The 15,630-nt window shown below is 40.2% G+C and overlaps 1 protein-coding gene across 8 annotated transcripts in view; it reads left to right on the top strand.

Annotated features, from left to right (window-relative positions):
- PTPN13 (protein tyrosine phosphatase non-receptor type 13) overlaps positions 1-15,630 on the top strand; it is a 111,568-nt gene that overhangs the window by 81,470 nt on the left and 14,468 nt on the right. For 7 of the 8 annotated variants that reach the window (XM_015625376.3, XM_015625375.3, XM_015625372.3 and 4 more), the window contains 14 exons: positions 44-141; positions 1,980-2,036; positions 3,345-3,437; positions 4,745-4,852; positions 5,573-5,704; positions 5,946-6,412; positions 7,399-7,542; positions 9,263-9,356; positions 10,134-10,219; positions 10,744-10,906; positions 11,816-12,030; positions 12,112-12,210; positions 13,837-14,198; positions 14,396-14,570. In XM_015625376.3, the coding sequence (XP_015480862.1) occupies positions 44-141; positions 1,980-2,036; positions 3,345-3,437; positions 4,745-4,852; positions 5,573-5,704; positions 5,946-6,412; positions 7,399-7,542; positions 9,263-9,356; positions 10,134-10,219; positions 10,744-10,906; positions 11,816-12,030; positions 12,112-12,210; positions 13,837-14,198; positions 14,396-14,570 (2,293 nt within the window). The remainder of the gene's footprint in view (positions 1-43; positions 142-1,979; positions 2,037-3,344; positions 3,438-4,744; positions 4,853-5,572; positions 5,705-5,945; positions 6,413-7,398; positions 7,543-9,262; positions 9,357-10,133; positions 10,220-10,743; positions 10,907-11,815; positions 12,031-12,111; positions 12,211-13,836; positions 14,199-14,395; positions 14,571-15,630) is intronic. The other variant, XM_015625374.3, reaches the window with a different exon arrangement.

Genomic DNA, 15,630 nt, shown 5'->3' with positions numbered 1-15,630 from the left:
CTTCCCTCTGTCTGGTTCCCCTTCTCTCCTTCTCCCCTTTAAGTTCAAAATCTCATGCAGGTTTAAGTAGAAGCCCTGAAAGAAAGAAAAATGAATCAGACTCATCATCCATTGAAGATACCGGTCAAGCCTATGTTGTAGGTCAGCATGCAAAAAATAATATTACTGTATTTACTAACTAACCTCTAAAATTGCTTTGGGTATAATGCTTTGATATATTTATTAAGAGATGGTAATATTCTGATTTGAAAGTGGGGGCAGAGTATCACATGTTAAAACAATCCAGGCCATTACTGCAGTGAAAACAAAAAAATCCTCCTTTGGCCAGCACCAGTCTGTGCACAGGGGTGTAAAGTACAAGCTGTAGCAGAAAAACAGCTTCCAGGTTGTCACTTCAGGGGTGTCATTTGATTGTATGGATCTTCTAACAATTTGTTAGTCCTCACAGTCTGTTTGTGAGGCTGAACTTTTTTAGTGTTTTCTGTGGAAAGGATGCGGGAAATGTTTTTTTGGAAGTGACTGTTCGGTATCAGCTGGCCAGTACCTCTAAATAGTAACTCCACGCTTCAGGGTTTTTTTCTTTTATTTTGAGGTTTGTTTTTTTTTTTTTTTTGTTCAGATATAATAAATTAGTTAAAATTTTTTGCAGTACACTGAGTGTTTCACAAAAACACTTTTGTAGTGAGGTAAGCCAGATGCACTTACTCCATTTTCTTGACAAGGATTGGAGTGCATGCAAGTAGCCTTACTATTAACTGAAGGAGAGAGTTGACATTAAAAAAAACAAAACCAAAAAACATTCAGAGCAGCTAAATAGACTTAAACTAACACTGGATTATTAAGCATTAATTTTTAATATCTGTGTGTTACCAGTTTCTGGTTCTAGAAGATTCCCTGTTATAACAATGGAAACTACAATGACTGAAATACTTGCAGCCTTAGCTGCTGGTTGGCTTTGCTGTAGTTACATGACATCAGAAAAAGTGGAAGATGGTTTAGTTTCTGGGGATGGGGGGTTATTATAAACAAACTAGAAAAAAGCAAACAAAGCAGAATGTGACATCCCATGTCTGCCCCCAGTGCACTTGAAGTCAGGACTGACTTGGGAATGATGCATTTTCAGTAGTGAGAACATAAATGCTGAAGAGTGAGATGAGGCATGTGGGTTCTGTAGTGATTGGTTTTACCCATTTACCCTTTGCCTTTAGTTTTATGATTAATATGATCATGTGCTTACCCCTAATCTTCTGGGAAGCAGTTCTGGTGAGGATTTTAGCTACATGTCAGAAAGTCCTGCTGAGTCACACTGCCTGTGCTGAGGGACATAGGTTCTTTGCATGGTGAAACATATCAGATGAAACACTGGGGTTCATATGTTTGAGAAGGCCAGGGCTGCTTTCCTGAGAAGCTTGAATTATCTTCCCCCCCTTTACTTTAATATATTGGTACATTTATTATTTTATCCTCTTTAAAGTAGGGCCATATTTGCTTGGCTGTGATCATTTTAAAGAAAATATGATTCTATACGCAAATGCTTTTAAATAGAAGTAGTTCAAATTGCTTGTTACTAAGCAGCTTATTTGTTCCTTTACAAAACCTTAAAAGAGTCCTGTTGTGTTTATTAGGTTCAAGGTGTTCAATATCCAATATTGTTAGAAAATTTAGTCTTTGATTTAATTGCTTAAGATCCATTACTTTTAAATGAAGTTAACCATAACCATAAGGGCCAAACCTCTGTCCTCCCTTTAATTCATTGCCTTTGCATTAGCTACCATCTATCTGAACCTTAAACTAGAACTAAAGTACATGAGTAATTTGAATTTGCTAATACAAAGCTAGTTTTATGTTTAATCATTTTTAAAATAAGTAGTTTTATATTGTGAATGAGCTCATGTGAGCTGTGAAATAATTCTTGGTAGCTTTTGTATTTTTTTAAAAAAAATCTATAATAATGTCTAAAACTTCCATGCATGTCACAGGTGTTAGCATGAATACTTCAGAAAATCTTCTGTCATCAGCAGCATTAAAAGAGAGTGGTAAGTTGAAAAGTAATTAATTCAGTCAGTCTGTCACTGGCAAATGCTTCACTGTTCCACCTGTCCTGTGTCTTTGGTATTCTTAAGTGCCTCTGCCAGTTAGCTAGATGCCTTTCTTAAATGCAACTCCTAGTACTTACTTTGGATTGCTTCTTGGGGGAGGTTTAGACATCTTTGTGTAGTATTTTTCAAATATGAGTAGTGTCAGTTTAGTTTGGGACTTGAAGGGTACTCTTACCTACCAGATCATGGTCTTGAAAGCTCATTTCCTTCACTTAGGAGGTTACTGGTTCTGTGTTTTCCTTTTAGTTCTTTCACTCTTTAGGCTTGATGTGGTTTTGTGGGAGAAAAAATTCCTTTTCTGGGTGATGTGCAGTCTGCTGCACTCTCCTGCATCACTTGTTCTCTCCTTGTGCCAGTGTGTGGAGCTCATTAGGTTCCTGCAGCTGTGGATTGCCCCTTCCCCTTAGGACAAAAGTACCCCAGGCACTCCTGGAACAAATGAATGTCTTCTCTAGGAAGCAAGTCCATGAGTTCAGACTTTCAGTATGTTGGTGTTTCCTGAAGTTTCAGGAGATTGGGCTTGTTTATTTGTTTGTGTTTTGTTTGCTTATAGGCGAGTTTTTTTGGTTGTTGTTTGTGTGTGTGTTTTTTTTCTTCACCAAAATATTCTCCTTGGGTCTCTTAAATCCCTGGGTCTACTGCAGCCTGATGGGAAGCCTCAGGAGTCAGAGTTCTACTTTGAGGATGCTAAAATTTTAGAAGAGGTGGAATCAGCAGCCTGTGGAGTTGCAAAATGAGGAAGTAAATTTAAGCAAGAGAAGTTTTAGTAGATGCTTCTAATTTTGGTTGGTTTTTAATGAAGAGACATCATTAAGAGAACTCACTGAGTAACTTTCAGTAATTTTATATAATGACCCTCTGTTTCTATTTTACCAATGTGTTTCCATCCTCCCTTCCTGTGAGCAGAGCACATAAACACAGATCTAAATATTTTCCTGAACTGAGACTAATGAAGTTGAAGATTCTAGGGCTCATTTATGTTGTCCCCCCACAAGATTGTGCTAGCTGTTTTTCTTAGGAGGAGTAAAATATCTTAAACTGTTGAAGATGGAAGTGAGTTAGAAGGGTTGAGGAGTTGTTTTACTGTCTTTGGCCATGGCTTAGAAGATGAAAATTGGCCCCACTAGATCAAAATGGCTTTTCAAGTTATCAGAGAAGTAATATTTTTTAATAGAAAAGAACTTCAAAGTAAACCTGAAGGGAAGTGATGAGATAGTGTCTGATGATGAAATGTTGGCTTTACAGTTGACTCTCTTCAAACAACACAGAACAGAGTTGCCACACCAGAGAGAGAGATCACTTTGGTGAACTTGAAAAAGGATGAAAAGTTTGGCTTAGGTAAGTGGCTTTAAAATTGCTGTTGACAAGTATTTCTAGAACTCATAAACAAAACAAAGCTTTCTGGTCTGTACTTAAGCATTTATTGTAAAGCAGAGTAAAGCAGTGCAGGCAGTAGCTGTATTTTGAAGACATTTAAAATGCACTCTCTATGATGTTAAACAACTCTGTTTTTCACTTTTTCCATATTGTAAATGTAGGATAGTATTATAAACTGGTTATCCTAGAAGTTGGCCTTTGAAAGTTTACCTCTGTGCTCAGTATAGAATTTTGTCTCTGTGGAACTTCACCACTTTGAGCTGTGGCAAATGCTTTAAGTGAATGCTTTTATAAAAAAGACACAATAAAAGCATTATGTGCTAATTGTGGAGTATTTTCCTTACTCCTGTACTATCAGATGGAACACTGATTTGATGTTTAAGGAGACTGGGAGATGAGATATTTGCATTACATTCCATCCTCTACCATTGAGTTTTTTTCATAATTTCATAATCCACATAATTTTTTTCTGTATGAGTAATGAAAAATTTGGTGTCAGTGTTATGCTTTAGGAAGACTCCATAAAGTGTCCTTAACGACATTGTTCTTCATTCAAAATCAGACCATAGTATAAATTTGGGCAGGGGGGGGAAAAGCCTACAAGAGACTAATACTTAGTGTTTACACGGCACAGTAATGTACAAATTGAGCAAAATGAAAAACAAATTCAAAGAAATGCACTATTTCTCCTCTTCTTTCCTGATGAAATTATTGTACTTTGCTGTTTTAACTAGAATAGAGAAGACATGAGATGATCTGCTTTGTTTATTTTTTTTTTTTCCCTCTGGAACATTCATCCCAGGTTTACATGGTAGAATGAGCAGAATCAATTATGAAGCCTCAAAATAAAACAGGGAGATTGAAAACTCAGATCTTAAGACCTGGGTCAAACTTCTATGTGAAACATCGAACAATGGAGAAAACCGTAAATTTTTATGTGATAGAAAAAAAAATTTATCTGTTCGGCAAATATACATTTCATGTCACCTCTTTGTGTGTTTCTCTTGCCAGAGTTGTCTTCTGTAGCCTTTGCTGGAGTGTCCTGAACAGACAGACCAAGTCTAAATCAATTGCTTAAAACAAGCATATACAGCAATCAAAAGGCTTTGCTGTTTATTTCCACATAGATTTAAATTTGAGGTGTCTGGGGTTTTTTACTTGACATTTATTAGAACGACTAAGCTTCTGTTTTTTCTAAAATGTGGACTTGTGTTAAGTTACACAGTGATCACTGACATTTTTGCCTGCTTTGGGCCTTTTTTCCACAGGCTTTCAAATAGTTGGTGGAGAGAAGACAGGGAAACTTGATCTGGGAATTTTTATTCATTCAGTTATTCCTGGAGGGCCAGCTGATTTGGAAGGAACTCTCAAACCAGGTGAATAGTGTAAAATTACATCTATGTCTCTGGGTATCACAGTTCCTTACAATGGTGACCTTCAGTTACCTTCCAGATAATTTCTGAAAACTAGTGATACTTCTCTGTTCAACTATACAAAAACAACAGTCATACAAATCAATGTAAAAAGGATAATGCTTGAAGTAGCAGAAAAATTGAAATTGTATATTAAGATCAGGGCTTTAATTTCCATTGTCTGCCTTACAGATACATTTAAATTAAAATTTTTAAAACTATGTATCCATACTTTGATTTTTGAAAAAAGCAGAATGGAGCCATGTACTATAACCATAACTATAGTGTGAGAGGAGAAGAAAAATGTATTTTTATTTTTTTTTTCCTTCTCATTTTAGTCTGTATCACAAACTGAACTGCATATTGCTCATCTGACTTCTGATTTTGCTTTTTTTCCTGTTTGGTTTTTGGTTTTTTGGGGGGTTTTTTTCAGTAAAAGTGAAGGAAGAAATCATAATATGTAAAGATGTGGCAGAGAGGAGATATAACCAGTTTTTGTGGTCTGGTTTGGGGTTTGGCACTTTTTTTTTAATGTTTAGAGTTCCCTATTGCGGCATCACTTTAAGTTTAGTAATTTTTAATCCACTCATTGTGTACAGGTTGTCAGACCTGTACTCCACGTTGTCACTGATGGGTAAAAATGTAGGTGTTAGGCTGTATCTGAACAAGCCCTTTTGTGTGCAGGACACCGCCTCATATCCATAAACAGCACGAGTTTGGAAGGCGTCAGCCACCACGCAGCGTTGGAAATCCTGGAGAATGCTCCTGAGGATGTGACACTTGTCATCTCCCAGCCCAAGGACAAGCTGTCCAAAGGTAGGGATCTGCAGTCTCTCCTGTAGGCAACCCTGCTAGCTTGGGCTTGGAATTGTGTTCAGAGACAGAATGAAGAGGTGTTTTAGGGTAACCTTTGGTGAGGATACAGTGTGAAAAGAGAGGTTTCTGTGGAGTGTTCAGGCGGGTAAAACCTCACTGGGGTGTAAGCTGAGAAAAGGGAGTTGTGCTGCAGATAAGGTGTTGCCAGCTGCTGATGGCTGTCTTGTCTCCTGGTTTTCAGCATCGTCTAACACTGCTCATATCAGCAATGGAGCCAGGGGTTACTTGAGGAGGCCCTCTTCAGTGCAGGACAACGAGGCAGAGTCCTCTTCAGAAGAGCACAACCGGTGCCGCGGTCACCAGAGGCCTGTTTCAGGGAGCCTCTCTGGATTGTCGGGAGGCAAGCGGGATGGAAGCATGAGCTCCCAGGATTCCAGGACCGAGAGCGCCAGCCTGTCCCAGAGCCAGCCAGCCGGCTTCTGTGGCAGACGTACGAGTGGGAGAGCCCCGCAGGAGGCTCAGCATTACAGCGAGTCCCAGGCTGGGGGCTCCAAGGCCATCGAGAAGAGAAGATCCTCATCGGACAGTACACGAGCGAAAAATAAAAGGCCCGGGGTAGCGGAGCCTGTGGAATATTCCGACCGAGGGGATTCTGACATGGATGAGGCCACTTACTCTGGCAGTCAGGAGCAGCAGCCATCTAAAAAGGCACAGTGGATTTCATATGAATATTTCCCTTCAGTGTGATAGTGGTATTGAAATAGCTGTCTCTGGGTGTCAGGATGTGAGGGGAGAGCAGCCTGGCCTAGCCTGCACCTAATGCTAGAAGCTGATTTCTAATAGCATGGTGATTTTGTTCAAAATAAATGGAGAAAATCACTTCTGTAACTTGAAACAACTTTCCAGCTTTCCAGTGTCACAGGATGGGTCTTATTAGAGGCAGACTGTGCTTTGGGATAAACCTATAGTGCACTTGCTGAGGCTGTAGGAAACCTGCTTTCAATTCTGTGTGTTTGTCCAGTATATTCATAATCCAGTCACCACCCCCAGAGGTAAGTTTGTTCACTTGGCAGATAAATGAAGTTTTTCCTAGAGGAGAATAGGAGTGATACAGCTGGAGTGGGTAGCAGCAGAACTCATTGTCTTCTGGGATTGATCTAATCCTTGGAAAAACTGCTTTTGTGTATTAAAATTCACCAGTGAGTCATGCTCTTGAGCAGACACAGCTTGCTGCTTCACCTTTCCAAAAGTGCACAATCACAGGTACTACAAATTTATTTCCAGCTTTCAGTGATGCCTCTGTTCAGCTGATGGAGGTTATTCAATTAAATTGTGGCAGCTCCTGCTAATTAATCCAACAGGCTGTAGGCTGCTGTAATGCTGAAGTACTGCAGTTTGTGTTCTGTAACCAGCTCACTTGGACAGTAAAGACTTGGCTGCTAAAGGCCAAGCATGTTTCTGTGCTAAACCTGTTCAATGGCAGGAATGGAGGAGTTAAAGCAGTGAGCCTTGAGTCTTACTAATTGGTACTTTGCCAGGTGGACTCCTTCTGGCTGTGTCTGACTCAAAACCCCACCCTTTAGGGTCTTAGCTGTAAACATCTGTTCTAAAGGCAAATCATTGTCTCTTTTTGTTTTTTTTGTTTCTTTTTCTTTCTCTTCTTTTTCTTTTTTTTTTTTTTTTTGTAAATAAAGGATTCTTCCTCATCGAATACAGCAAACAAAGTGAATTCTAAAAAGGCTTCTGCAACGCTTCTTAAACCTGGAGATATCTTTGAGGTTGAACTAGCAAAAAAAGATAACGGCTTGGGAATAAGTGTCACGGTACTGTTTGACAAGGTTTTTAGATGTTTTCTCTTTTTCTCTACTCCCAGCAACCCATTAAATTGCTAAATTACAAGGAAGCAAAACATTTTCTGGAATCACTTTAATTATATAGATTTATTGATGTGTTATTAGTCTTACCAAAGCTGAAAAGTAATACTATTTATATTAATTTTGTTGTCATCTGCCCTTTAAGTAATTCTTGTTTTTGTTCTACGGTGGAGCCCCAGAGTCCTAATAGACTCTTATCAGAGATGCTGCTTTGTGAGTACAAAAGGCAAGATGGTCTTTGTCCCTTGCTACCTAATCTTGTGGCAAATTTGCAAGGAAGGGAGACCCTCCCAGACTGGCACAGCAGGCAGTGGAAGCAGTAGTGCTATTTAAGAGTATCTGTGCACGCTTAATCACGTTCACTATGTTCAGTGTTCTCCCTCTGCTGGAGAAAAGGCAGAAAGCAAAAAACTACTTAAACCCAAATGAGACCTGGCTGACACTGCTTTCTTGCAGTATGAGGCAAAAATATATTTTTTAAGACTGATTTCTCTTCAGGCTATAGGATTTTGAAGGTAGATTTATGTTTAGGGCCTGTCATACTGCAAAGTGGCACTTTAGGGAAGAGGAGAATGATTTACAACTGAGATGAACATTTTTTCCACTGCATCTGTTCGTGTAATAAAAATTAGATCTTAATGGATTTTAGTATTCGGCTATTTTCAGTGGAGGAACAATTTGCAAGGCTAGCACTGTTTCCATATATATGGCTAGGACTGTAAGAGGAGCAGAAGGAAATTCTGTTAATTTGGCATCCCAGTCTATTCAAAGTCATGTTCCATTGCTTGAGACAGCTGGAGAAACAAAGGCTGAGCAGGAGTTGGTAACTGAGTAGCACCAGACCTGCTGTATGCATGCACTGGCTTTGTTGAGATGTTAGAAGATGCCATCCAATGCAGAGATTTCCCTTAAGGGGTGACCAGGTGGTGTCTTCACTGCCCTTTGCTTTTCCAGCCTCCATTCTGCCTCTGCACTGTTTTGTTGTGCAGTGGTGATGAGGAGAGGTGTGCAGTTACCTGTGGGTTAAGTTCTCACTTGTAATACCGGGTGCTTTGGGAGTGGACATGAACACAGTGTTGGTCTCCCTCTTCTCTCCAAGTCTGTGGAGCAAACTGAGCCAGAATCACACAATGGTTTAGGATGGAAGGGACATTTAAAGAGCATCTAGTCCTACCCCCACTAGGCCCTCCAAAAACAATGTCAATTCAGCTTGAGCAGCTTAGACCTTCAAACTTGTCTGAGCCAAGAGAAAGCAGCACTCATTAATTTCCTGTTACATCAGAGAAGTTGTGTTGGAGTAGGACACTGCATGGTTGTGCATCTCCTGCTTTGGCATGCTGTGATCTTGCACATCTCTGAGCTTTGGTGTGCATGCAAGCATGTAAAGTCCAACAAAATGCAGGCATGTTTCTGCTGAAGGACATTAATTTGTGTTTTGTGTATTTGCATTGTGATGCACTATGTTTGTACAGTCTTCCCACCCCAACTTCATTCGTAGCAAGTTGCATGACTGCACAGAACATGCTTGATGTAACATTTTGGTTTTGATAGTTTCTCTGTTTTTTCTACACGTCAGTAGCCCAAATGCTTCCTAAGAACAGTTTTCCTTGTGTGACACTGTATTTAATTACTAAGTATTCTAACTGCAAAAAGACTAAAAATCCTATTTTTGTTTTCTGTTTAGGGTGGTGTAAATACTAGCATAAGGCATGGTGGTATTTATGTGAAAGCAATTATTCCCAAGGGAGCAGCTGAAGCAGATGGCAGAATAGAAAAAGGTAGGATTTCCATTCTTTCAGTGGGGACTCTTAATGTGAAAAAAGGGCAGAGGACTATCTCTGGGGAACCTGACAATATCCTCTGGCCTGGACACTAGCACTCTGTTTGCCTCCTGTCCCTGTACTATTTTCACTGGGAAGAAGAACTCTTTTTCCAAGCTGTTGCAGTTGTCATTTTAAATATTGCCTTGCTAGCTAATTCTGCTGGTGAGGATTAAAAAACTAATGTAGAGCAGCCGCAGAACCAGCAATGCTGAGGCTGTGGACAGGATAAATAGGAGATAGCCTGTGGGATTTTTGTTCTCTAAAGCAGCCTATGTTGATGGAGAATGCTTCTCTGTTCCAGGCACAGAGAGAGAGGGCTTTGTGTTACTTGTGGCCTTCTTGCTTGGCACGCCTGGCAACTCAGTACAGAAAATGCTGTAATTGTTATGGCTCTTCTTGTTAGTAAGCCAGGCCACATTCTTCACTAAAGTGAGCATTCCTAGTGTGGACTAAGATCTGTTTTAAATAAAGAGTCTGAGCTTTCTGGCAGGCTGTGACTCTGATGGTTAACCCTTGTTTTGACATGGGATTATCCCACAAAATCATTAGATTGGAAAAGACTTTTGAAACATACAGTTTATTTGCAAAGTTCTTTGCTTGACTCAGAACACAGAAGGGAGGGAGAATTTCCTTAAATAACTGTTCTTGTTAGTTCAGACTTGAAGGTTTCTGTGAATCATAGATGTTTTATAGGTGATACTCTGCCTACTTTTTCTTAAATTATTAACGTAGGTGACCGCGTGCTCTCTGTCAATGGGATTAGTTTGGAAGGAGCTACCCATAAGCAAGCTGTTGAAACACTGAGAAACACAGGCCAGGTGAGTGGCTGCTGGTTCTACTCCTGTTTGTGGTAAGCCAGTTCTCTGTGAGGGAAAAGAGGTAAAAGAACCCTGAGACTGGAATTCTCCCCAGTGTTATCATGGTTACTTTAGGTTTGCTTTCTTAGACTTCTTGGTTTCCTCACACACCTGAAAATAGCCAGGAGTGTACACATTCAGAGCTGCTGAGGACTACTATTTGTGCTCACTTTATAAAATGTTTTTAATTTAATTCCCTGTACAAATATGCAAGTGACACTATCTTTGACAGCGCTTAACACCCTCATAATTTCATAGGAAGAAAACCCTTTCTTACTCTATCTTGCAAGTCCATTAGTGTATTTTGGAGATCGTCATTTAACAACCCTTAAGAAATAAGGAGTAATTGGAGGGTATATATGGGAAGTATCTATAACATTTGCTGATGTGAAAGTCTGGACCCTGAGAAGTTAGAAGGAAACACATACTCTAGAATCTGCTATCTCTGTGACTGTTGCCAGTTAACTGGAGTTTTATCTCTTTAGGTGGTGCACCTGCTGTTGGAAAAAGGTCAGCTGTCAGGGGCCAAGGCTCATGCTCCAGTGACACCACAGTGCACGCTCCCAAATCAGGTGGGGCAGTGTGAGCCACAGGAGAAGCCAGCAACAGAATCTTCAAATGCCAAAGATTACAGCTTTGTCACTGCAGGTCAGGTCACACAGAGCAATTGTCTTAACTGTCAAAGCATCCTGTAGTTCCATAATATTTCCTTCACTTCTTAGGATGGGAATGGAGCGGGTAAGAATCGATACCAAGCCCTTGCACATAATGCAGTCTCTTTCTTTTTGTGCTGGTGTGCTTTTTTTTTTAAGTCTTCCCTTCACATCTTGGTTACTTTGTTTAATTCCCATTAACTGTTTGCTCTCTCACTGTTTCATGTTGTTTCCCAGTTTCAGCAGCCTTAGATGTCAAGGTTGTAGCAAGGTTGGAGAAAAGGGGGTGCTGCTCTATCTGGTGATGCTAAGGGGTGCCATGGGAATTTAGATATGTATATATAAATGAGTACTTCTGTGGGTTCTGAAGTTCCTGCCTTAGAAGAGAGAAGACATAAGAGCTAGATGAAGAGAGAAGGATTTGTGCACCTGACTAGAGGTTGACATAATTCAGCCTCTCTTGCTGGTGACTTGTGCAAGTGAAGGGAAGCCTACCCAGATGGCAGAACCCCTGCAAATACCTTGGGTCTTCCTACATGGGACCCATCCTGTCTGCCAGGAACTCCAGTTGCTGCTGCCACTAATGCCTGATCAGTGGCTGGAAAGGTTGTGTCACTCTGTGCTTTAAAAGGTTCCTTAACAGACTTCCTAGGGAATAGTCCTTTGGAGACACTCTGCCTTTCTGCATACTCATGTTGTCAGACCGAGCAAGCAGTCTGAGAAGTTGTGATCAGCTTTTTGTCCTCTTTAACCTGGAGGGATCTCTTGGGTAACACTTCTGTTCAACTCAGTGAAAGAACCATGTGAGGGAGAGATTGCACAATGTCGTGTCTGGAATAAGAATACCAGACACTCTTTCCATGGCCATGTGCTAGGAAATAATAAGTTAATATTTCTTTTACAGAGAACACATTCGAGGTAAAACTGTTGAAGAACAGCTCAGGCCTTGGGTTCAGTTTCTGCCGTGAAGATAACGTGACCCCGGAGCAGCTGGGATCAACTATTGTGAGGGTGAAGAAGCTCTTCCCTGGGCAGCCAGCTGCAGAGAGCGGGCAAATCGAGATTGGGGACGTCATCCTGAAAGTGAACGGGGCATCTCTGAAGGGTTTGTCCCAGCAGGTTTGTACCTATAGTAGTGAAACTCATACTGTGGTAGTCCTGCAAGTCTGCATCTGACAGTGAATCCCTCTGTGGCCCTAGGAAGTCATCTCTGCTCTGAGGGGAACATCTCCAGAGGTCTCTCTTCTCCTTTGCCGGCCGCCACCTGGAATACTGCCAGACATCGATCCTTCACTGCTGGTAAGGTGTCCAGCATGTGATTTTTTTTAACATTATTTGCTATTTAAGGTTCATTTATTCAATCTGGTGTGTGGGTGGGTTAGTTAAATGCAAGATGCAGATGGAATAACGGGTGGGGGGAGAGTGCTCACAGAAGTGTGGTTCTTGGAATGAATCCCTCAGGACTGCAGTTTTGTGTGAATGTTAAAGGAATGTATATCTTTAAAAGCTTTTTCCCTCCATGAGAAACAGATTGAATACAGTGTTTCTGGGGCAGAGATTTATTTACAGGCCAATGTTTTGAAGTTGATATCAGATAGAAATTGGATTATTTCTGTGAAGGATACTCTACAAAACACGACCTTGGTGTTGATGTATGTAAAAACAGGGAAGAGGTTGTCATATTTACCTCCTGGAAGTTAGAGGTGTCCCAAAGAATATTTTCAAAATGCTCAAGTAAATAAATTGGAAGAACAGAAGGCCATTTTAGGATACTTGAAGAAGTGGAAATGAAATGCGTTTCAGCAAAAGAGAGTGTAGAGGACAAATTGCCTGAAAATTAGGCTTTCCATAATGCAGGAAAGTATAAAACTAATGGAGACAGATCTTCAATTTAAGTTTGTCAGGGAATTCATCACAGCACTAAGCCTGCCAGAGTTCAACAAGCATTTGGACAAAGCTCTCAGGCACAAGGTATGATTCCTGAGGCTGTCCAGTGCAGGGCCAGAAATTGGACTTTGATGATCCTTGTGAGTCTCTTCCATCTCAGGATACTCTGATTCTGCATTACTTAAACATTATTTTCAAACAGTAAAATCATTCAAGTCTGACGAGGTAAGTTTAAATGCATAAACAAGAATTTAAGTGAAATTAGGATTAGAATGAGAGATAAGCAACTGAGCAAACTAATAACTCAAATAACTATTCCTGTAACAGACTTGTTTGTGATATGGAATAACAGGAATTTTAATAGAACTTTAACAGGAATTTTAATAAAACAATGTATATCTTAAAAGAAGAGGAAAATCAAAGTTTCTCTTTATATTATCACAGATTGATGTGTTCATGTACACAAGAATGTGGCCATGAAAGCATAAGTGGAGCTTTTAAACCTTTTCTGTCTGCTGGCTGACATAATTCTTGGGGATATACGACAATTGGCAAAATTGTTACTCATGGGAGTTAATAACTTGGTTAACAGTCACCCTTTGGGATAAATTATCCTAGTTTTTGTAGTTTGTTATAGTTGCTTTTTGGTTGACAGCTTCTCTGTTTCCCTCCTCTGTGAGACTGGTTTTACTTCAGTATCTCTGTGAGCCTCAGCTTCTGGTTGGAAGGTATTTCATGGTAGTTGCATAGAAGACTGCCAGGTATAGATTAAAAGCATCTATCAGTAGGCTTTCTGAAGCTAAAGTATTTTTGTTTTCCTCAGATGAATTTAAAGGTTTTTAGCAGCATAAGTTTCAAAGTTTTGTACACTTTGTCTTGGCCACGTTGCATGGAACTTTTTGAAACTGCTGTGATATGTTTCCACAGTTCAGTCAGTAGCCACTGACTCCTTGTTTTTGGTAATTTTATGCAGTCTTTGAAACTTTCTTTTGTCATCAGAACTGGATTATGATGAATTAAATGCTTTTTCTCTTGTAGACCCCCATCCATTCGCCCCAACAAGTTTTTCCAGAGGTGAGCAGGGAAGTTTCAGGTCCATCAAATGGAGAACGAGGCGACAGCTCAGATGAAAACGAAACTACTGATCTGAGCAAGAAACGGCTAAAATCTCCCTCCAGAAGAGACAGCTACAGCGACAGCAGCAGAAGTGGTGATGAGGAGGTGATGGAGTCAGCAGCACGGGTGGGCCTTGGCTGGAGTTCAGCGCTGTGCCACAGCTCAGGTGAAGCCGAGGCACGGGCACAGAGTCAGTACGAGGCACACCCTCCTCAGAAGGACACTGTTCGCACCATCCTGTATCCTGATCAAGAGGCTCCTGGCAAGGCAGAGCTTGAGGACAGGTATGCTGCTGATAATGATCCTCATCACCCTGCAGAAATGTTTATAAGAGTATTTTATTGGACCTATTCATAGAAATACTTCTTTTTGTTTGCTTTTTAGAGCTGCATAAAGTCAACCTTGGTTCATATATTAATTTATGAATGACAGCTATATTGTACTTACTCCTGTTTTTCTTTTTTTTCTGCTTTATCTGTAGTGATCTGCCTTTGGATTTGCCAGTGATCCCAACCTGTAGAACTGTGCCTGATGTTACCACATCCATGTTAATAAATGACTGTTACGCTACTCCTGTCTCTGAGCTGACTTCACACCTGGGAGAAATAGATTCATTACTCACCCAGCTGGAAAAAAATGCTGAAGAATATGAGCCAGTAATACACTATTTCTGTCTTTCAGGAGCATAAATGTCCTGCTGTGGTTGTTTTAGCCATAATTTTGAGAGCGGGTAGAAATTAGGCACATTAATTAACAAATGGCATAGTTGTAATTTATACCTGCACTAATCTGGGTGTGTGCCTTATAAAGGGCAAATGCATTGCCATTTGTAATCAGTTAATGGCAGCTGCTCTACCAATGTCTGCAACCATTTTGTTTCTGTGTGGGCTCTTGATGAGCAGATTCATTTCCCTCTGTGTATGTGCAGACATTCATGTGTACATAGGTGGATTTGTATATGTCCATTTCATGGGCTATTTCATCCTGGAAACCTTGGCATTAAATATTTGCCTGCCTCTCAACCATGTACTCAGAGGAAGCTTAAATGGCAGATATCTTGTTTCTGCTCTTTTAGTTTCAGGTGGTTGTTCAGAGGTCAGAGAATAAATTGAGTTATTGAGGGCATCAGGAGACCCTGTTCTTCGCTGCATTTATAACTGAATCCCAAAGACTTCCTGTTCCTGCTGCAAGATAGAGCCTATTTTTGAGGCTTTTCTGAGAAAGCTTCTTGACACCACAGAAATATCTTATGTATCAGAAGGGACTTCCATATCCTCACATAATCTGTTCAAAGATTGAAAAAAATTGAAGTTAAATCTTGATACGTCCCAGTTGTGAGGGTCTTCCAGGTTATAAAGCTCTTCTAGCCAATACTCTGTTTTGACAAGAAACTGCATTTTTCTTATCCCTTCTTCAGAAGTTTTTCTCCATCTTTGTTGGTTCTCTGTGATTTTTTTTTTTAAGTGCAAATGAGGCAGATCTGTATCTTTAAAATCAAAATTAATGCAAATTTAAATGGGCAAAACACATGCATGTGTTCAGTTTCAAGATAAGCTCTATGGTGTTGTGCCTCACTGTAGGAAAATACATTCACTTACTTTGTTCTGAATAATTATGGATGTGTTGAGATATTTAAAAATACAGAGCCTTTCTGGCAGCTAGATAAGGGCGTCAAATAAGGTGTAAGTTTTGATATGTGCTGTCAAAATTTTGTTT

This window comes from Parus major, chromosome 4, assembly GCF_001522545.3.
Source record: "Parus major isolate Abel chromosome 4, Parus_major1.1, whole genome shotgun sequence".
NCBI lineage: Eukaryota > Metazoa > Chordata > Aves > Passeriformes > Paridae > Parus > Parus major.
Note: the sequence above shows the minus strand (reverse complement) of the source record. Positions and strands in the feature narration are given on the sequence as shown.